The sequence below is a fragment of the Myotis nattereri genome (genome assembly GCF_964212035.1).
Source record: "Myotis nattereri genome assembly, chromosome: 1".
NCBI lineage: Eukaryota > Metazoa > Chordata > Mammalia > Chiroptera > Vespertilionidae > Myotis > Myotis nattereri.
This window is the reverse complement of record NC_138075.1, coordinates 93851946-93875083: the sequence shown is the minus strand read 5'-3', so window position 1 is coordinate 93875083 and position 23138 is coordinate 93851946. Positions and strand designations below refer to the sequence as shown.

At 42.8% G+C, this 23138-nt stretch overlaps 1 protein-coding gene across 1 annotated transcript in view; it reads left to right on the top strand.

Annotated features, from left to right (window-relative positions):
* Positions 1–3370: 3370 nt before the first annotated feature.
* OPTN (optineurin) overlaps positions 3371–23138 on the top strand; it is a 49303-nt gene continuing 29535 nt past the window's right edge. Inside the window, exons 1-6 of the mRNA XM_081094859.1 lie at positions 3371–3566; positions 11052–11228; positions 12121–12323; positions 17558–17740; positions 19704–19777; positions 21842–21976. Of these exons, the coding sequence (XP_080950985.1) occupies positions 11063–11228; positions 12121–12323; positions 17558–17740; positions 19704–19777; positions 21842–21976 (761 nt within the window). The 5' untranslated portion in view covers positions 3371–3566; positions 11052–11062. The remainder of the gene's footprint in view (positions 3567–11051; positions 11229–12120; positions 12324–17557; positions 17741–19703; positions 19778–21841; positions 21977–23138) is intronic.

The following is a 23138-nucleotide window of genomic DNA, read 5'->3' as shown; positions in this document are numbered from 1 at the left end:
CTTTTGCCATGTTCTCTCCAGCGAAGTTCTTCTGTCTCTAGGTTCTGTGTAGGTTCTGTGTCTAGGTTCTGTCTCTAGGTTCTGTGGCCAGTTTCTGTCCAGGATCTTTTGCCATGTTCTCTCCAGCAAAGTTCTTCTGTCTCTAGGTTCTGTGTAGGTTCTGTGTCCTGTTGTCTTGTTACATCTGTATTTATACCAGTTGATTCCAATCCTATCAATCTCTATTCCAAGGGTTAGGGCGTTTCTTATCTCCATTCCAAGGAGTAAAGATTATGTAGCTTAAGCATGATTGTTCGTAGTTAAAGTGATTAATTACCCGCCTAGCACTTAGTTAAGGGGTTTTATTCCCTCCCTAACTTCAGGGGAAAATCCCTACCTGGGGAAACAACCTTTCTCAGAGAGGTGACCTTGGTTAAAACACATAGTGCCAAGAAGGTGAGCAAACATATTAAGAACAGTATGCCATATATGCCAGGTCCCTTGAAACAGCAAGGATGGACTGGCTCCCAGCAAATTCCCCCTTTTTTTTTTTTTTTTTTTTAAATATATTTTATTGACTTTTTACAGAGAGGAAGGGAGAGAGATAGAGAGTTAGAAACATCGATGAGAGAGAAACATCGATCAGCTGCCTCCTGCACATCTGCTACTGGGGATGTGCCCGCAACCAAGGTACATGCCCTTGACCGGAATCGAACCTGGGACCCTTCAGTCCTCAAGCCGACGCTCTATCCACTGAGCCAAACCGGTTTCGGCCCTTTTTTATTTTTTAAAAACAGGCATTAAAAAGAAAAAACCCAAATGCTCTCTTGTATCCATTTTAAGAGTAGGATTGGCGCTTTCCGCTATTACCTGAGTCCTGATCTATCACCCCAGGGAGAGCTTGCCAATCCTGCACTTTCCCAGGGTGGAAAGGCTGCAGTGGGGTTAAGGATAAGGCTCCTTGGGCCTACCTCCTCCCATGCCTTTACATTTACCTTTCCTTCCTCAGAAAAGCATGGACATACTTCTTGTATAAAACATTCTGTCTGACTGGGAGTAACCTTAATTCCTCTGCTAGCAAGCATATGTGTTAAAAGATGAATACAGAGTCTTATTTCTTTAGACTCAGTATGGCACATCTTCTTAATCTAAAGATCAATACAGAGTCTTCTTTCTTTGGACTCAGTATGGCACATCTTCTCAATCTAAGTTCTGAACTATCCACCTTCTTACCCTACTTATCCTCTATAGGGGGGTCTGCAGTACCCTGGTGGAGTCCTATCCGTCCCGAGTGTGGGGTTCTCAATGGGGGGGGGGGGGGGGCTTACCTAGGGGAATCCTGTTTCAGGGGTTCCCAAAGGTGTGCACGGAGTCGGCGAAGACTATCCACCCACTTCCTACAGTGGAGTCCTATCCATCCCAAGAGTGGGGCTTACCTACGGGTCCCTGTTCGGGCACCAGATGCTGGGGTCCAACCCCAGCAGGTCCAGGGGTCCCCAAAGGTGTGGACGGAGTCGGTGAAGAAGGAATGACACGGAGACAGCATTCAGTTGATCAGCAGCCTAGCCAGGATCTCTAGCCAAGTTCTGGTCAGGATCTCCAGCAAAGTTCTGGTTAGGATCTCCAGCCAGGTTCTGTGTCCATGTTCTCTTTCTAGGTTCTCCAGCCAGGTTCCCCAGGTTCCCCAGCCAGGTTCGGTCACCAGGTTCTGTAGCCAGGTTCTTCAGCCAGGTTCTGGCTAGGTTCTCCAACCAAGTTCTGTAGCCATGTTCCCTCGCTAGGTTCTCCAGCCAGGTTCTGTAGCCATGTTCTAGCCAGGATCTCTAGGCAGGTTCTGTCTCTAGGTTCTTCAGCCAGGTTCTGTCTAGTTTCTCCAGCCAAGTTCTGTAGCCAGGTTCTGTCCAGGATCTTTTGCCATGTTCTCTCGCTAGGTTCTGTCTCTAGGTTCTGTGGCCAGTTTCTGTCCAGGATCTTTTGCCATGTTCTCTCCAGCGAAGTTCTTCTGTCTCTAGGTTCTGTGTAGGTTCTGTGTCTAGGTTCTGTGTCTAGGTTCTGTGGCCAGTTTCTGTCCAGGATCTTTTGCCATGTTCTCTCCAGCGAAGTTCTTCTGTCTCTAGGTTCTGTGTAGGTTCTGTGTCTCTAGGTTCTTCAGCCAGGTTCTCTCACTAGGTTCTGTCTCTAGGTTCTGTGGCCAGTTTCTGTCCAGGATCTTTTGCCATGTTCTCTCGCTAGGTTCTGTCTCTAGGGTCTGTGGCCAGTTTCTGTCCAGGATTTTTTGCCATGTTCTCTCCAGCGAAGTTCTTCTGTCTCTAGGTTCTGTGTAGGTTCTGTCTGCCTTTTCTTATTTGCATTAGGATCCAACCCCAAAAGTCCCACCTTCCGTTTCCAACCAGTGAACAGCATGGACATGCAACTATATGCTGCGTATTCCCACTGATTTCAGCAGCAGCAGCTCCTTCATTCATAAATCAATTTCTTCCTGGTAAGACGTCCTTCTTAGTCTTCGGCACAAACTGGCTCCCAGACTCTCCCTCCCAGACCACCTGGGACCTGCTCTGATTTCTGTTTTCTTGTCTTGTTTTAGATTCTGTTGCTTGCCGGGTGCACAGGCTGCACCACCTTGGCCAAGACCTTCACACATACACACACACACACACATGCACACACAGTGATCAGATGCCTTCTGTGCCCCGTGTCCTCATCCTTGCTCCTTCATCCCTGCTCTCGGTGCTTAGGATGCAAACTAGGGCACTTCCCCTCCTTCCTCATCGTCTTGTTTCCTCCCTTTTAAGTCTGTCTAACCCGGAGGCATCCTCCTCGCTCTGGTCTAGTAGATCCATGCTCCTGCTTCCCAGGTGCAATCCAGGTCAATCCCGTAACCCCTCTCCCTGGGGCAGCTGAAGCATACGGGTGTCAAAGTTGGCCTGTTCCCTAGGAGCAAGTGCCCAGGTAGCATCCTGCAAGATTTTTTTTTTGTAATTAAAGGTCTATTTTAAGGTCACAATTGGATGGAAAGCCATGCATGCTCAGTTAACTATATTCAGATGTAAGACTTTTAACAGAGATTGAAGTCTCTTTCCAAAGATGCCTGGGACCACCCTCTTTCCATGGGATCTGGCCTTCCATAGGGACCACCGCGGGGAAGACCGAGTCCGCGTGCTTGATTTAATTTATAATTCATTTTAATTCACTTCATCCGTCACGGTCACACTGACACCTAGGCAGGCGGTGGCTCTGGGTCCTCGCCCGGACCGGAGCGAGCTGTGGGTTGGGTCGCTGCAGGCCTGCTCCCGGAAAGGAGGGGCGGGACATCTGGGCGGGGCCTCCGGGGGCGGGGCCTGCGCCAGGGCCGGGGCGGGGCCTGAGGAGGGGCGGGGCCTGGAAATTCCCCGGCGGAGACGGGAGGCCCGCGCGGCCGGCAGTCAGCTGAGCGCCGCTGGGCGGAGTCGGAAAGGTTCCCGACTGCTCCAGGCTCCCCAAGTCCCCGCCGCTGGTCCCGGGCGGCGTCTGCAACCCGTCCGGAGTCCTCCCCCAGCGGGCGCGATGCCGAGGAAGCCGTGAGGAGTGAGGCGAGAGCGCGGGCGCCGGTGAGCCGGGCAGGGGGACAGGGGCTGGGCGGGGCGGCGACTCCTCCTCTGCCCAGGAAGCTCTTCCCGCAGCCCCTTCCCTGCCGCCCTGCGCCAGCAGGGGTGTGGGTGGAGAGGAGGTGGGATGCCCGCCGGGTGGGCAGGTTTCCAGGGCCTGGCGGAGCCTGGCTTGGTGGGAAAGGGCAGCGGGGCGGCAGTCCCCAGCGCCCTTCCCCCCTTTTACTGCCCTGGCGAACTGCGGGTGACTTAGTCTGCAGGTCAGGAGGGTGTTGCAGCGGTTCTCAACCTGTGGGTCGCGACCCGTTTAGGGGTGGAACGACCCTTTCACGGGGGTCGCCTAAGACCACCCTGCATATCAGATATTTACATTACGATTCATAACAGTAGCAACATTGCAGTTATGAAGTAGCAAGGAAAATAATTTTATGGTTGGGTCACAACATGAGGAACTGTATTTAAAGGGCCAGAAGGTTGAGAACCACTGTTTAGAGGTTGACTCCCTCAGGTTGGGAATGATTAAACAGCCAGTTCCTCGTTGGAAGGGAAGTGGTTAAGGGTACACCTTTGGAAGACGTAAACGCTAAAATGTACTCTGGCTTTAGGAGATGGCCAGGAACACTAAAGAACAAGCGACCTCCCCCTAAGGTGGGGGATACTGAACAGCTGGAAGGAATCTTCCTAAACCGCAAATCTTCACACAGAAAGAGAGAGAGAGAATGAGGGAGAATATTTGATGAGACAGGAATTGGTTTTACTGTCTTAGTGTGTAAGCTGGAGGCAGTAAACATCTCTAAGAGAAAGTGAAACCCAGATCTGGGTTTGCTACCTCCACCAGGAAAACGGTTGTATGAAATGTATGCCACGAGCTGTTTAAAGGTGAAATGGAAACCCAAACTGTAGGACAGTAAGGTGGTGTTAGGGCATCAAAAGCCTCAGATCTGAGCACGTGGCACTTAGGAGAGCCACCTTGCTCTTTGCCTGGGGGCCCTGGCTGACCCCCAGATATGCCCAGTTTGTAGTGGACTGGGGAGAGCCAGGGCAGAGGCCAAGGTCAGAGTCTGCCCTGGAATGGACTAGGCAAGTGAAGTTTAAATGTAGCCCATAGAGAAAGGACAACCATTAGAGTCTTTGGGGGCGATCGATCCGTTTTCCTACAGGGCCAGTTTAGCTATTCTTTATGTATTGTGAATAACTTTATAAAAGTAGTATCTTTTTTTTTTTTTTTTGTAATTGACCTCAGATTGCATCTTATGCTATGGAATCCAACGAAACCCTCCAAAAAACAAACTTTATTCTTGAAAGGAATTTGTCACTATTATCTTCCCATGGGACCCCCTCCCGCCCCCTTTAAGTAGAACTAGCACATGGGCACTCTCTTCTCTGCTTTTCTCTGAATTTTATAGAGACTTGGACTGTTCATTATATTCTTTGGAATCTATAGAATAGTAAATCCAAAGAAAAGGAAAATAAATTAAACTTTGTTTTTTTTAAATAAAATCTATATCAAACGGAAAGAAAAAAAGTTTTATTATAAGTTTTCATTGTTTTCACTTTGATATATGTATGAAGATTGAATAATAGAATATGTGTGATGAAATGACATCCAGGTACCTTTGTAGTGATATAAAAAACCCCCACTAATTTTCAAAGTAAGTTTTTAAAAAGTTGAGTTTAAAAATCCGGAAATGAGTGCCATAGAACTGTAGAAAAACTCGTAATACTAGAATGCCCAGTTGTCATCTACACAGCAGGAAGTGTTTTACTGGTGTTAGACTTTAAAATACCTTGTTAAACTGTATTTTCATTTCATTTCAACAAACATTTACTGAGAGCCTGCTGTGTGCCAGTCTCTAGGAAGAATAAAATAGAGATCTTGGCTTAAGTTTGACGGAGAGATGGGCTAGCATCTTTGCTTTGCAGAAAAGGGCCAAAGAGATGGAACACACAAAGTGCTATTGGGTGCTCAGAGGAAAGAACAGTTGCTTTCACATAGGACATCTATTTGAGCTGAGTATTGAACTGTCCAGTGGGTGTTTGCCAGGGCAAAAGGGGGCCAGCATTTCAGGCAGAGAGCAGAACAGATACAAGGGTACAGAAGCAAAAGGGTGCAGGGAATTGTCCCTGAAAGGCTGTATTTATCTTGCTCATGGGCTGAACTCTGTCTTGTGTGGGAAGGGTTTTAAGCAGTCAGCTGAGCTCGTACTAGAAAAGAAACCATGGAGGAAATGAGGCTGCGATGAAAAGAGATGAGAGTCAGACCTTGTAGGAGGCTATGAAAATTCATTCAGCAATTATTTGTTGAATCCCCAAATATGTCAAGTTGTGTTCTAGGTGTGGTGGACACAGCAGTGGACAAAATAGGTAAAAATCCTGTACTCTTTGGAGTGCAATGTTGTTGTAGTCCAGACAAGACAAGAAGGGCCCAAGCTAAGCTGGTGGGATGGAGAGAAGGTGTAAGTGATAGCACTAATATATTAGACTTGGGGGGAGAGGGAATGGGAAGAATCGATCATAACTCCTAGGTTCCTGCCTGGGACGATAAGGTAAAATCTATTTCCATTTTCTGTATGTTAGCAAACTACAAAATCAGAATACCATTTCTTTCACAAAAGGTGAGGCTTTTCTTACCCTCTTAGTAGGATACGCAGTTTTTCTTTTTCCAGGATGGTGATGGGTTTAGTTGATGTGATCTTGGAATCTTACTCGGCCTCCTGTGAACCCAAACCAGAATTTGCCCATAGCTAGCTATGGTCTCCAATCAACAAATACATTTTTACTCTTTAAACTTAATTTATCCTCTTGATGACAGACTCATAGAGAAGAGACTGGGGATGTAGGGGGTAAGCACAAAAGAAAAAAAAAAGAGAGAAAACTCATGGATATGGATAACAGTGTGGTGATTTCCGCAAGGTGGGAGGGGAGGGGAGGTGTAGAGGGAAGTGGAGGAGGGTATAGGAGGATAAATGGTGATGGACGGAGACTTGACTTGGGGTAGTGAACACACACACAATACAGTGTACAGGTGGTGTGTTGTGAAATTGTGCACCTGAAATCTATGTAATTTGGTTAACCATTGTCACCCCAATAAAGTCAATAAAAAGGAAAAAAACTAATTTATTCACTTGGAGATTGAACCTATGAATACTTAATCAGCAAATCTGGAGAATCAGCCACACCAGGGTTGGGGCCTGGGCTTATTCTGTATATGCCTGTTGGTCTAATGTCCAGTGGGTGGAAGTCAGTATAAAGCAGATTTCAAAATGACTTTCTGACAATTAGAGTTATCCTGTAATATAATGAGCAGTTGCCTGCTAAGGTCATTGCTCATATTTTCTATCATTGAAATCATTCAAGCCTGGTCAAGACATTCTTGCACTGAATAAAGGAGTTGGACTGGATCATTTTTAAGGCCGACTCAGGAATGAGATTTAAGCTCATGCCTACAAAGTCAAGTCATTGCTATAATGATTGACTTCTGGAATTAAGAACAATAAAAACATATAATCAGGAATTCAAATAGCAGTTCTAGGAATTAAATCTAGGAGATTTTGCTTTTGATCTTATACCTTCCAGCTAGTTCTCATTCTTTCTCATTGGCAAAATCTTGACAAATCCTGTGCTAAATTAATTCACCTCTTTGTAGTTAAATATCACCTTTGCTTACAAATGACACGTTTCAGATCCAGAATTGTTGGTTTTTTATGAAAAATTCTGTTATTAGATAGAACCTTGGAATAAATGGCTTAGTTCAAATTTTCATAACCTTTGAAGATGTGTGCAAGGATTTCTAATGTATCTCTATGTTTGCTTAATTGAAAGTAGCTCACGGTAATGTTAAAAACAGAGAATTCAGCGTCCTCTACCAATAGACAGTTCCCATATACACTGCACTGTGATAACTCCTGATGAGGCCCTACAAATATTCTAAAGCCATAAGTGCCCTTTGAGTCACCAAAACTGATTAAATTGCTTTTAGTAAAAATTTGGTAATAATTTACATGCTTATAATTTTGGTTTTTACATGCTTATGTTCAGCATATGTACTAACTTTTCATTTACTATGACATTTGCATTACCAAATAAATTTTCCTAACAATGCTGGGTAATGAAAAGTTTAACTAGGACAGGCACATATATTACTAGAGGCCCAGTGCATGAATTTCGTGCACTGGTAGGGTCCCTAGCGTCTGCCGGCTGCCAGCTGGGTATTCCCTCCCTTCCCCCAGTTGCCTGCCACCGTTGCCACCACCACCACCACCACCACCACTGCCAGCCAGGGCCTCCCTCTCTTCCCCTGGCCGGCCCCGCCCCCTGGTTGAACTCCTGGACAACTCCCAGTGGAGGGGACAATTTGCATACTATGTTTTTATTATATAGGATTAGTGAGAGGGGGTATCACAGCCATGAAAGTGTTAGGGTGTGCTGAATGGTGTTGGTTGAACTGTGATCTTGCTAGATGCTTAAGAATACTTTTTGAGCTGAAACCAACTGTAATGATTATCATTTGCTAGACAAGTTGATAAACCATAGCAAGAGGCCAGGTGACTTCTAAAGGTCACACATCTGGTTAGTGGCACCTGGTATATTTACTACTGTCTCCTTAGTATAACCCTGCCTTTTTTCCTGGTGTCCTTATAAAATCTGGGCAACCTGAAAAAGTGAGAAGCATCCATGTAACAACTAGAACCACTTTAACTGTATTATGATTATGTCTGAAAGCTTGGTAGAGATACAAAGACAAGGAAAGGAGGAAAATATCTGCCCAATTTTCAAAGGAAAATCTTTTTTCCCCTCCTCCTTCTCTGCCTCCTTTCCCTGTCTTTCCTCCCCTCTCCTCTCCCCTCCCCTCCCCTTCCCTCTCTTCCCTTCCCCTCTCCTCTCCTCTCCTTTTTTTTCCTCTTAACCCTCTCTTGGAAAAAACATTAAGAAGAAATGTGTGCATATAATACAGTGAAACCAAACCCATCTACAGATATCTGTTTAGACACTTTAAAAATATATTTTTTTTATTGCCCTGCCTGGTGTGGCTCAGTTGGCTGAGCATCATCCCATGCACTGAAAGGTCGCCAGTCCATTCTCAGTCAGGGCACATGCCCAGGTTGCAAGTTAGTCCTGGGTCAGGATGCATATAGGATGTTTCTCTCTCACATCAATGTTTCTATCTGTCTCCCTCTCCCTTCCTCTCTCTCTAAAAAATATCAGTAAAAACATTTAGAATATTGTTATTGATTTTTAGAGAGAGAGGAAGGGAAAGGAGATAAATAACTATCTATGTGAGGGAAACATCAATTGGCTGCCTCCTGCATGACCCCTGCCAGGGATCGAGCCTGCCACCCAGGCATGTGCCCTGGCCAGGAATCAAACCAGCAACCTTTTGGTGCACAGGACAATGCCCAACCTACTGAGCCACCTGGTCAAGGCAGTAAAAGCCCATTTTTATGAAATGTTAGCACCAACATCATTCTGTGCAAAAGTGAATTTTATAGAAAGCCAGAAAAACTGGTGTTACTCAAATTATTTTTATCCAAATTATTTCATGCAAAATAATGTAGATTATTTTATTTGGGAAAACAAAAGCAGTCCATCTAGTCACCTGATGCTGAGAGAGCACACTTCAGCATTATTCCTCTTTTCTAAATGAATTAGGATGTGTAAATCGTAGATGCCTTCACAAGGCTCACAGTTGAGTATTATGTTTTATTAGTGTTTTTTACCTCCTGAAGTTGCCATCCTAATTAAGGAATTCCATGAGAATGCCTTTCTTTGTGCTACCTGCCTTAGGGAGAAGTCACGAACGTGACAGTGTCGTGGGGCCTGCTGTCCCATCAATAGTAGCACCATCTCTGGTTACCTACAAGTTCCTTCAGACCAAAGGCGGGTTGCCAGCCTCTCAGATCCAGGGGGCCTCCAGAGAGCCCAGGTATCACCTCCTATTGGATTGGGAAGAAGCACTGCCCTGCAGTCGGTGTGTAGCTACATTTTATTACATGGACACAGAGAGAGTGCTCGTAGATGTTATGATATAGTGACAGGGCAGATAATGCATGTCTCTCTCCTCAGCTCCCAGTGACTGATTCACTGACTTTGCAGTTCTTCATGAAAAGGCTTATTATCATCTTCATAAAGTGTGAAAAAAGAAAATGTTTGCCTAGCCTGGCCGGTGTGGCTCAGTGGTTGAGTGTTGACCTATGAACCAGGTCACGGTTCAATTCCCAGTCAGGGCACGTGCCTGGGTTGCAGACTTGATCCCCAGTGTGGGGTGTGCTTGAGGCAGCCAATCAATGATTCTCTCTCATCATTGATGTTTCTATCTCCCTCTCCCTTCTTCTCTCTGAAATCAATAAAAATATATATTTTTTAAAAATGTTTTTCTGCCCTAACCGGTTTGGCTTAGTGGATAGAGTGTCGGCCTGCAGACTGAAAGGTCCCAGGTTCGATTCCGGTCAAGGGCATGTACCTTGGTTGTGGGCACATCCCCAGTGGGGAGTGTGCAGGAGGCAGCTGATTGATGTTTCTCTCTCACCGATGTTTCTAACTCTCTATCCCTCTCCCTTCCTCTCTGTAAAAAAACAATAAAATATTTTTTAAAAAATGTTTTCCTATAACATGTAGCCAGTCATTAGAAGAGATTTCTATGTTTGCCCAGATGGTAGGCCATACAGAAGTAAAGTTAGAATACGCTTTCTCTTATTTATATCCACTTTGACCCCTCTACAAAATAAAGTGGTATTCAGACATCCTCAGAATATGCAATAATTAGGCAGGATTTTCTAGTCTTTTTAGTGAGCTTTGCAAAATTATCGAATACTGAAGCCTAAATATTCAGTCATTCCTTTATCATATTACAGGTCTGGGTCTGGAATCACCGTTTGTATTTGGTTGCAACCTCTTGTTTAGTGACCTTGGGTGAGCTGACACCTCAGTGAACCCAGCCGCTTCCCCTGTAAGAGAGATGTATGTTGAGTTTCAATGAGGATTAGAAACTGACATGTGGTACAGTGATTAGGCATCCAAATATGTTAGTTCCCCTGTCTTCGTAGCCGAAAATATGAAGATTATGAGCAACTTTACTGAGATATAATTCACCCCAAATATGGAGATCTGAGTTTAAAGATTTGCATGGAAAAATCAATTTAATGATACTTTGCACATGTATACAAATATATGTATGGAACCCCTCTTGAATGACTTGTGTTAGGATACCTGATCATCATGATATGCTCTCTCTTCCTCCATATTGCAGCTCCTCACTCCACCCCTCTGCACACCCATATACACAGACATACACATGCACACACATACACACTGAAGCTAGGATATACCTTTTTTGTTTAAAAGGTAGAATCATAAATGTTCAATTATATTTGGAGAGAAAGTAGGCAACTCTTGGGGTATTTATTAGCAATTGCTAATGGATTTGGGGGACTCTTGGGGACCCCTTGCAGAGGGGGGACAGCTATTTTTCAGTTTGTAACCTTTTCATAGGAACTGCTGCCATGTCCTACCAACCACTTAACTGCCTGACTGAAAAGGGGGACAGCCCCAATGAAGCCACAGGAAATGGACCCCCCAATCTGCCTCACCCAAACCTGAACATGTTTTCTCCAGAGGAGCTGCTGCAGCAAATGAAAGAACTCCTGACTGAGAACCATCAGCTGAAAGGTAAGCAGCACCTGGCACCTGGCCCCTGTGTTTCTCCATTCATCCCAGGCCTTCCCGAACCTAATCCCTTTGTAATAAGGCTTGTAGGTGAGCTCCCTATTCTCTGTCTGAATCCCTGGGGGCAGGAAGAGTACAGCATTTAGCTTTTAGTAAGGCTAAAATGGTTTTCATTATTTACCTTTGGGTACAGGTCAGAATAAAAAGTATTTTTTTTTAATCTCAGGGAAATGGCATAAAGACATTTAGCCCAATTAAAAGGAAAAAGAAAGAAAAGCTGCTATTGTTTCAGTTGGTCGAAATACTGCCTTGTTAAGAGCAAGGATTCTAATATTAAGCCATGGCTTTTGGCAGGTCCAGTGTTCGAATTTAAGAGTCACAGATGTTTGTCCGTCTAGTTAGTTATTCACAGGTACTTGTGCTATATGGAGGCACCCAGGTCAATCTTACTTTATTGAGACTTTGGAGACATTAGACCTGCTAGTCCTGTCTAGAAGCAAAAACCACTCATCTTGCCACAGTCTTTCTTCTGACTGACCCTTGGGCCTAGACCAGGGGTGGGCAAACTTTTTGACTCAAGGGCCACAATGGGTTCTTAAACTGGACCGGAGGGCCAGAACAAAAGCATGGATGGAGTGTTTGTGTGAACTAATATAAATTCAAAGTAAACATCATTACATAAAAGGGTACGGTCTTTTTTTTTTTAGTTTTATTCATTTCAAATGGGCCGGATCCGGCCCGCGGGCCGTAGTTTGCCCATGGCTGGCCTAGACCCAGCATGGCATCTTTCAATTCAGAGCTTCAGGTTGAAGTGGCTTGAGGGGCGGTTTGATTCATTAAGTCCAGTTTGTGTGACCCCCTTGTTGTGTGACCCATTACTCTGAACCCCATACAGAAGCCATGAAGCTAAATAACCAAGCAATGAAAGGGCGATTTCAGGAACTCTCAGCCTGGACAGAGAAACAGAAGGAGGAACGCCATTTTTTTGAGATCCAGAGCAAAGAAGCCAAAGAGCGTCTAATGGCTGTGAGTCATGAAAATGAAAAATTAAAGGAAGAACTTGGAAAACTAAAAGGGAAAACAGAAAGGTCATTAGAGGTGAGCAGACAAATTAGTTGTGATTTTATTTTATTAATATTTGTAGTGGAATCTTGTCTAGACTTCTAGATCAAACCCTTTTATGGTTTAGATTGGATGGGTGTTTTTGCATTATCTTGAAAGAAATAATCTTGCTGAGAAGATTGGTTGTGATTTTAAGGGTCATGAATAATCTCTTGTTGGGAGAAAGAAATTTGTAAAGCTTAGATCGTAATGATTTTAATCAGAAGAATGTTGAGGTTATAAATCACTATTTTGTACTCATTATAGACAGAGCAGAAGGACCTCTGCTTAGAACCGTGCAAGTGTTAGTTTTTGATGTATATCTTTGATAAAAAATTACATTTTTAAAATTTACTGTCCTAACCAGTTTGGCTCAGTGGATAGAGCGTAGGACTGCGGTCCGAAGGGTCCCAGGTTTGATTCCGGTCAAGGGCTCGTACCTCGGTTGCAGGCTCCTCCCCAGCCCTGGTCGGGGTGCATGCAGGCGGCAAACAATTGATGTTTCTCTCACATTGATATTTCTCTCACATTGATATACTCATGGGTCTTTCCCTCTCTTTTCCACTCTCTCTAAAAATCAATGGAAAAAAACCCTCAGGTGAGTATACATACAGACATACATACATACATACATAAATAATAAAATAAAATTTATTATAACTCAGAATTTTTACTTATTGACCTTGTCCTTTCTCTCAGTCTAAAACAGATTCTTTGCTTTAAGTTTTACATTTACTTCTGAAAAATGGTTTGACAAATGTCATGGTGTGATAGGAGATTATATAAGGTTGCCATGTTTTCATTGACCCGAAGAATCTAGGAAATGTGCACACAACCAAGACTGGGTGTCAAAGATGTTAGTGAAAAACACAAATCAGAATACATAAGAAGCCTCTGCCCATAAGCTAACGCTCACTGCGTATTACTTGTTTTGGTGGATATCTACTGTCCAAACCTGCAACTTAATAACCCTTTGGAGGATGGAGCCCTGGGCTAATTGAAGGAGATGTAATCCTGGATATCAGTGATTTTTCTTGAGACTATACTTTGAACTTGGTTGATCTGTAATTTCTTAGATGAGTAAAGGATACAGACAAATACAATGGAAAGAAAATAATGAAAAAGGGATGATATTGAATAATCTAACGAATGAAAAGTTTTTTAGAACAAGATCATAGTTTATATCAATTACCTACTCATCAACTCATGCTCATGGGACAATGAAAACATTCAGCTTTAATACATTTATATTTGTATTGGAAATGTTTCACTGTTGACAGGGTTTATCACCTCTGATGCTCCAATGTGTCTTACAGTTCCAAGAGCATTAAGTCACTTTTCTTGGGGAAATCTCTCATTGTCCAAATATTTTTGAGGTACAGTACTCTGAAGAAATGATCACCTGGAATACATGAGTAATTTTCTGTTCTCTGGAATGAAATACCTTACATATATATCCCTTGCCTTTTGGGATGTGAGCTAACAGTTGGCTTTAGCCATTGGTGCCTATCACATTGAAACCAAAAAGGAAGCTTCCAGAAACAGTTTGTCTACCTGAGGTGGTCTGCCTGTAGGTTTTGGAAGAAGTTGAGATCAGAAGCTAAAGCTCTAGACAGCTTCTTTCAATCCAGATGATAAGTTGAAGTGAGCTACAAGCAGGACTCAGAAATGAGTCCTTGAGACAAAGGACTTGGAAGTTTGGGACAAAGAGACACTTAAAGCTCTTTAAGACTCTTGGTCATCAGCTTTCTCCCCCAAACTGTGCCTCCCAGGCCCACACCTGTCTCCTTGCCTCTTCCTTAATTTTTGTTTTATGGGTCATTTGAGATGATTTTTTAAATTTAGGCGCTCATCTTCCTGACTTAGTAAAGGTTTTAAGGCAGTGGTTCTCAACCTTCTGGCCCTTTAAATACAGTTCCTCATGTTGAGACCCAACCATAAAATTATTTTCGTTGCTACTTCATAACTGCAATGTTGCTACTGTTATGAATCGTAATGTAAATATCTGATATGCAGGATGGTCTTAGGCGACCCCTGTGAAAGGGTTGTTCGACTGCCAAAGGGGTCGCGACCCACAGGTTGAGAACTGCTGTTTTAAGGCCTTGGACTTCTCTCATTCATGCTGACCCATCTTTGCCACTGTTTCTACAGGAAATGCCCCCCAGCCATCAGGGCTTCTCATGCCTCTGTGCCACTCCAGGCCAGGGAGTTGGAATTTCCTTTAGAGAGCTGCCTTCTGATCCTCAGGGTGAGGCTGAGGCATTAATGGTCTGTCCAATTTCACTGAATTACTATACATTAGTTTTTCTAAGGAGTACTTTTTAACTCTTAATTATAGATTACTAGGCAAAGGTCATTAGATAGACTTTTCTTCTTGGATTATAAAATGGCATCACAACCTGCACACATTGCCAGGACAGTAGGATAGAGACATTACACAAATACACAGAAAGACCGGAAGTTGCTGTGTCCCACTAGGTCAACGGTAAGTGCTCAAAAGTAATGACAGTGTAACAAATAGTGGAGTGGGGATTGAGATTTGGGAAAATAAACCATAACAGTTCTATTCCACGAAGGCAGGGAAAAGACTCCCAGTATTAAAATGGAGAGGAACTTAAAGTGTTATCCTACAAGGTGTTTATGAACAAATAAATAGATTCATAATTTCCCAAGGATAATTAAGAGATGCTCACAAGTGTGCAAAAAGACAATTAACCTGACAGTCCGAGATTCTAGTGTCATGGCCTCATTTCACTGGTCCTCAGACACTTGTTTAAAACTCTCTTCCCAGGAACATACTTTCATAAGGAGACAGAAAATTCAAATAAAGCTCTAAAGGCTTCTTTAAAATAATAAAATAAAACTTTCTTACCTTTCTGCCAAGGTAGTGTTTTTGTTTTGTTTTTTGTTAATCCTCACCTGAGGATATTTTTCCATTGATTATTAGAGAGACTGGAAGGGAAGAGGAGAGACAGAGAGAGGAACATCGATGTGAGAGAGACGCAGCAATTGGTTGCTTTAAAGGGCACGCGCCCTGACCAGAATCGAACCCAGGACCCTTCAGTTTGAGGACCAATGCTTTATCCACTGAGCCAAACCAGCTAGGGCTATGCCAAGGTAGTTTTTTTTGTTTTTGTTTTTAAATATATTTTACTGATTTTTTACAGAGAGGAAGGGAGAGGGATAGAAAGTTAGAAACATCGATGAGAGAGAAACATCGATCAGCTGCCTCCTGCACATCTCCCACTGGGGATGTGCCCGCAACCCAGGTACATGCCCTTGACCGGAATTGAACCTGGGACCCTTCAGTCCGCAGGCCGACGCTCTAACCACTTAGCCAAACCGGTTTCAGCATGCCAAGGTAGTTTTTAAAAGTCCATTGTATCAAATGTCCCCCGAGAGGTCAGGTAGATAAATGTAAAGATTCCTATAGGGCATAGTCTTGCCCTCACCTGCTTACTTCCTAATTCCAGGCTGAGCAGTGTCTTTCCTTGTATGTTTTCATTCTTTTACATGTATGTTTCCACAGTGTGAGCCATTACTGAGAGATAGCATAAGCTTGGAGCCTTTCTTTGTCCACCTGACTTTGTTTCACAATGAGTTGCTTTTCTCTAAGGCTTGTGGTAGATTCCTGGCAAGAGACTGCTACAAATGAAGAAGAGCATGATCTTGATGGTGGAGGGGCACTTCCCTGCTACACTTTTTAATATTTCATGAACAAGCTGGCTTATGATCCAGGCACGTCCCTTTCTGACACTTTTTGGTTCCACTGCTAGCCTTTGGACCTATTTGCCACTCCTTAGGAAATCTGTCACAGAGGGTAAATGTGTTTGTGTGTAGGGGTCAATTTTCTAATGTGTTGCGTCATCTGATAATCACAAGTGCATGCATTTCTGGTGGCGCCAAGAGCAGTGAAGGTTTCCTGAGGAGGAAATCCGAGAGGACGAGAAGGTCACAGCTGGAAGAGACCTCAGAGACCATGGGGTACTGTCTTTCTTTCTAACTCAAGGAAACTGAGGCCAAGACATGAAGTGAATCTACTCAAGGCAACACATACACTGATTAGCAGAGTGTGCCAAGCAAAACACCGCAGCTAAACAGGGTCTTGCTCTTCTGACTTTGTCATATTCAGTAATTGCAACAGCAGGAACACAACATGTACTTGACATTAGTGAAATATTAACCTCTATTATTAATGTTTATAGGGGCTGAAATTTTTTCCATTTTGTTACCAGCCTCTGAATTGTCAGTTTGCTTATTTCTCACCGGACTTAACGTTTAACAAGCTTAAAACAGTACAAGGTTTTACAGTACCCAGACTACATTCCTGGGAGAATTTTGAACCTTTCATTGTGTTTTGCCAGTACTGTACCAGGTGATATCTTTGGTGCTCTGCCTCCTGAGTAGACATGACAGGTATGGGGAGAGTGATGATGGGTATACATTTGTGTATGCGGGGAGTGGGGAGCAAGAGGTTGAATTGTGGTAGCTTTTTGTCCTTATTTTCTAGTATTTTGGGGCTATAACTTACAATTCTGCCATGACAAAGTTTGGTTGTTTTTTAATTTTTTTTTAACTTACTTCAAAAGCGCCCTGGTGGGATAGCTTGGTTGATTGGAGCATCATCCTGTACACCAAAAGGTGGTGGTTTCCTTTCTGGTCAGGGCATATGCCCAGGTTCCAGGTTAGATCCCCAGTCAGGGTGATTACTCTTTCTCTTTCATCGCTCCGCCCTCCCCCCCTTCTTCCTCTCCTCTCCTTTCCTCTAAAATTGATTTAAAAATAATAAAAACAAAGCATTAAAAAGTTACTTCAGAAACACTGTCTTTTTTATTGAATTTATTTGGGTTAACAAAATTATACAGGTGTTAGGTGCACAAGTCTACACATCACATCATATGTACACTGTATTGTGTGTTCACCACCCCAAGTCAAGTCTCCATTGTAGTTGGTTGTTATTATGATATCAGATTATTCCAGCATGCTGAGGAAGCATGTCTTTCTTGTCATGAGGTTTAAAAAAAAATTTTATTATTTGAATACAATAAAAAAATATTAAAATGTTTATTTTAAATGTTATGTCAAAATAAATTGCCAAGGAAACGTGAGAATTTTTATTGTAAAGCACAGGGGATCAAGGTGTTGAGAAACTGCCTTGTCAGTGGGCATGGGGCACTGGAGTTTGATGCTGGGGCCTTAGTTTAATGTGCTTTCCTCTTGGTCATTTCCAGGAACCCACTGGGGACCCCCAGGTCCCCGAGGCAGAAGCAGAACAGGAAATGGGACAACTGAAGACCCAAGTGTCACGACTTCAAGCTGAAAAGGCAGATCTGCTGGGCATTGTGTCTGAATTACAACTCAAGCTGAGCTCCGGAGGTCCCTCCGAAGACTCCTTTGTTGAAATAAGGATGGCTGTAAGTATTTTGGTTTTGTGTTAAGCAAATTCCAAAACCTCACCTAGGCAATTGATACAAATACCACCATTTCTTTCTCAACACAGGGAAGCCACTTAGTGGGGACATTTCAGTAGTAAAGGTAAATTGGCTCTTGTTTTTTAAGTATAACACAATGCTTGGGAGGGTTATCATAGCTGAAATGGAAAAACATCTGTTACCTCTTATGACAAAATAGCTAGTCCTTTTTTTCGTCCTCACAAATCAGACATTTATGTGACTGACCTAAAAGGCAAAAGAAAAGCATAATCGTTTTCAGACCAGATCGTTCTCAAAGCTGTGTTCAGCATTTCACTTAGGTGAGCAGAATCGTGATCAGAGGCAGTAAATGTTTTTAAAACATTTTTTAATATTAGAACCCTCTTTTTAAACAAGGTCTTGTGAGGAACCATGGTTTGATTAAAAATAAGTGAAGAAAAGGAGCAGAGCTCTGCTGGTTGTAGAGGGAGGGACTATCTCAGCTTCTCTAACAGCAGCTACTCGGGAACCTGAGAACAGTTTGAAGCTGATGCTCTGTAGCTCCCATTTATGTGCCACCAAAATGAAGTGAGCTAAGCGAGATGGCATGTCCTAGCATGCGTGCAGCACCCATCGTGGCTGTGTCTGGGTGTGTGGCAGTCCTACTAAAATCATGGATGAACCACAAAGGACTTCTTGCTACTAAAAAAGAGTGAGAAGAGGGGAAAAACATGTGAAGGTCCAATCCTCTGTCATACACACTGTCATTTTAGCTTTGTCAAAGTGCATGTCTGATAAGGAAAAAGAGATTGTGTCTCTGAAAGAGAAAAATGTACCTTGAAGATGAGGGGACAGATGAAGGAGTTGGAGGGGCAATTTGCAAAAAGCTAAACTACTGATGTGTCTGAAATATTAGAGTATGACTTCCTTTACTCCCTGATTCATTTGCTGCAACTAAAGATTGAGAGTTGGAGAATGGCTCTTAATAACTTTGTCATCCACACCCCCTAGTAAATCTTAGATGCATTAAAAGTGGCTGAAATTAAGAAAATTAAAATACCATTTGAAAGCACACTTTGCCAGAATATTCTTTCTGCAAGTGACTAAAGATTAGGAAACACAACTTGGATCAAAGAGCATTAACCTTCTGCAAATAACTGATAACATCCAGGAAGCTCTAAGGGCCTATCAGAAGTTTCCAAAAGGCTCCTGCCTCCAGGGCGCGTGGTGAGCATGGTATGTTCCCTCACTGATGAGTGACAGTTATTTTTAGTGTAAACCTGTTTTTCTTGGCCTTGCTTCTGTGAACTGGATAGCACTGCCCAAAATTTAGGAAGAATGCACACATTCAGAACTATCCGGAACATCTTTGTGCATTTTTGGAAGATTATCCTGCTACCTCATTAGAATAGAATTGTCCTTCAAGTCATTGAAGTTGTCTTAATCCTCTGGTTTCCTAAATGGCTCAAGATGCATAAGGTTTCTGATAGGAGCTGATTTTGTGTTCTGTGAGCCTTGTTCACAGAAAACTGCCTCTTTTTCAACTTTGCTTCAGGAAATTCTAGCATTTTGCGTTTTGAAGGACTGTACAGGAAAGGTGTGTGGAGTGGTTGTCACTGGCTCCATGTGACCTTAACCTAGGAAAGAAGGGAACTGCCAAAGAGAGCAGGAGATAAGCTTTCATGTTATGGGGTCAGATTGACTGTGCTGAATGAGAGGAGACCAACCTTCGTCCAGATATTTATAATCCTGACAGGGCATGTGGGGTGAGGGAAGGGTACATTTCCATTCCATTTGAGTGACCGAATTTAAACATCTCACATTTAAATGTTTGGTAGGCTCCTTAGGTTGAATGTCATCAAAATTCTTGATCTTTTGACTTTTTCTTGTTTTGCCTTTTTATCTTTTGATAACATTTGTCTTGTAGACATATTGTATTATATCCCTTTCATTTCTGGTTCTACAGGAAGGAGAAGCAGATGTGGCAGCGAAAGAAATCAAGACGAGTCTTGGGCCCACAAGAATTGACTCCATTGACACGTATGGAAAGAAAGACTAGGGCTGTTGGACAGGCTTACCGGACAGCCTTGTCACTTCCAGGTCCCCACTGAGAGGTCAAACATGGGCTGAAAAAGTCACTTATTATTAATTTATACCAGGACCTCTCAAGAATGTTAGGTTAAAATGCTGTTTAATGTTGTAGCTACAACTGGCAGAGAATAAGAACAATGTTTGATGCCTTTTCAGGCTAACTAACCCTCACCCTCAAGGTGTTTCTTCTCCTTCAGATAAAAAGTGAAAGACCTCTGCTTCCTAATTTGCATACAGCGCAGTTTGAGCTGGACCAGGCTGCCCAACCTGATAAGTGGGATATTTCCATTTCCTCTGCCCTGTTCATTCCTGAGTACAAGCCACAGTGACTGATACTAATGGGTAATCTTCCATAGCAATGACTATCACTGCGCAGAGTCTCTGGGTGTTTCTTGAAAGTGCCCAGGTATTTTACCTGTGGAGTCTCAAGTCAAGACTCCTAAGTACTTATTAGGAAGTAGACCTTGTAATTGATGGGGGGACTTTGAGGAGGTAGTAGAAGGACTGGGCCCCTGAGACTTGCATGTAGCACTCCCCAGAGCAGGCTGTTGGCTCATCCTCTATACGCCGGTTATTACTGTATTGGTCTACAAGAAACAGACAGTTATCTGAAAGTTTCTCTAAGGATCTCTTCCCTCGTAGACTTAAAAAGGAATTATTTATCTTTATTGTTGAGGGTTTTACAGATGACCCCGTTCCCCACCTCTTAGACTTTTAATATCTTTTTTCTATAACTTGATGAATGTATTTATAAAACATGAAAATGAGTTGTTGTTGTTTCTGTTATGCTCCCAAGCCCTAGTATAAGGAAGAAAATAAGTATTAGCTAATACCCTTCCTTCAAGCAGAGCAATTGGCATAAATGAAAGTTATTCCCATTTTTAGTTAGAAATTCCTCAGTTTTTCTCTATATTACTTTTTTTTTTAATATCAGAAGACTTTACTGGAAATGGAGGGAAGGAAGGAAGCCCTGTTTGAAATTTCTAAGCCACTTCCTCCTCATTTAGATCCATAGGCACAGACCACTTCCTCTTTCAAGCCACAGAGCTGTTTTCTATTGCAGCTCCTTTATCCTGTTTGAGACTATATTAAGGAATCAGGTAGTGATTTCTAGGTTTGCAGTTTGAGCTTAGGAGTTGGGAACCAGAATTTACTCCTGGCTGTTTATTAGATGGGTGAATTTGAGTAGATTACTGAAAGAGTAGCTGCCATTAGCATCAGCATAGTCATCTGGAATGTTTTGTTGTTGTAGTGATGGTCATGGTTTTGTTTGCTTGTCATTGAACTGCCTCTAGATTTAATCACATTTTGAAATCAAGAAAAATATTTGACATACCAATGCTCTAATTATTTGAATTTTTTCTTGACTCAAGAATGTGATGCTTTTGTCAAGGTGGAGAAAGGCCGATGGCCTGCACGTCACCACCAGCAGCATGTGTGTGTGTACTTTTTTTTAAAAAAATATATTTTATTGATTTTTTACAGAGAGGAAGGGAGAGGAATAGAGAGTTAGAAACATCGATGAGAGAGAAACATCGATCAGCTGCCTCCTGCACACTCCCTACTGGGTATGTGCCCACAACCAAGGTACATGCCCTTGACTGGAATCGAACCTAGGATCCTTGAGTCCACAGGCTGACGCTCTATCCACTGAGCCAAACCAGTTAGGGCTGTGCTGTGTACTTTGACTGTGGTTCTCTTGAGACTAGTTTTCTAGGAAAGCTGGGTACCGGAAACCAGGACTACCCCTGCTCCGCTGTTTGTGTGGGTCCTGTGGTCTGCTGCTGTGAGCACCTGCAGTGTAAGGCAAGCCTACTCCTAGTCTCCACTCTTTCCCTGGAAAGCATGGAGGCCTGTAGCACGGGGGTCAAGGGCCAGTGCTGCTTGTCAGTAAATGAGTGTTAACTGGAGAGTATTCTGGAAAGCAGTTCCTTTAAGTTTGGGAATCATTTCAAAGTTATATTCTTAGACTCTGACATTTTTGTTTTCTAACTCTATACTGCCTTGATGTAGGAGCAGATCTGCAGAAGGTGCCAGGAGTTGTTTGGAATCTGAGGAATTAACTGTGCGCCAGCTCCTGCTTTGCCTGAGGGAAGGAACCCAGAAGGTGGAAAGGCTTGAAAAGGCACTGAAAGAAGCCAGAGGAAGGTAGGAAATAGGCAACTTGAAATATGCATACACTGCTTTTTTTTAAAAAATTATAAGTCTTTTAAATATATCTTTATTGTTGAAAGTATTGCAGATGTCCCCTTTTTTTCCCCATTGACCCCCTCCACACTGCCCCCCTCTAGATGTTTACCACACTATAGCCTGTGTCCATGGGTTATGCATAGAAGCATATATATCCTGAAACACCAGTCAGAAAGAATGTATGCACTCCTATGTCCATAGCAGTGCTATTTATAATAGCTAAGATCTGGAAACAGCCCAGGTGCCCATCAGTAGATGAATGGATAAAAAAGCTGTGTACATTTACACCATGAAATACTGTGCAGCTGTAAAAAAGAAGGATCTCTTACCCTTTGAGACAGCAAGGGGGGACCTGGAGAGTATTATGCTAAGCAAAATAAGCCAGTCAGAGAAAGACAAGTGTCACGTGATCTCACTTATATGTGGAATCTAGTGAGCAACATAAACTGATGAACAAAATAGATCCAGAGATATAGAAGCATGGAATAGACTGACAAATCTCAGGGTAGGTGGGTGGTAGGGGACTGAGGGGTAGAGAGATTAACCAAAGAATTTACATATGTTTCTTTTTTAACAGCTTTTTTGAGATAGCATTAAGATACCATCGAATTCATCCTTTAAAGTGTACATTTCAATGATTTTTAGGATATTTACAGTTATATAACCATTAGCACTTTGTAATTTTAGAAGGTTTTTCCCCCAAATAAGAAAATCAGTAGCCATTAGTGCTCATTCCTCTCAGTAATCTTTCTCTTTGAGGATTTACCTATTATGGACATTTCATATAATTAGAATCATAAAATACGTGGTCTTTCGTGATTGCCTTCGGGTAATGTTTTCAAAGTTTATCTATGATATAGCATGTATTGGTTTTTCATTTCTTTTTGTTGCCAAATAATATTCCATTGTATGACAAGACAACATTTTGTGTATTCATCAATTGATGAACATTTTTGTTGTTCCCACTTTGTGCCTATCTACACTAATAAAATACAAACATGCAAATTGACCGTACCTTTGCTATGCCTTAAGCCACGCCCACCAGCCAATCAGAGCGACTATATGCAAATTAACCCAACCGAGATGGCAGCTGGCAGCCACGGAGCTGGATCGAGCAGGA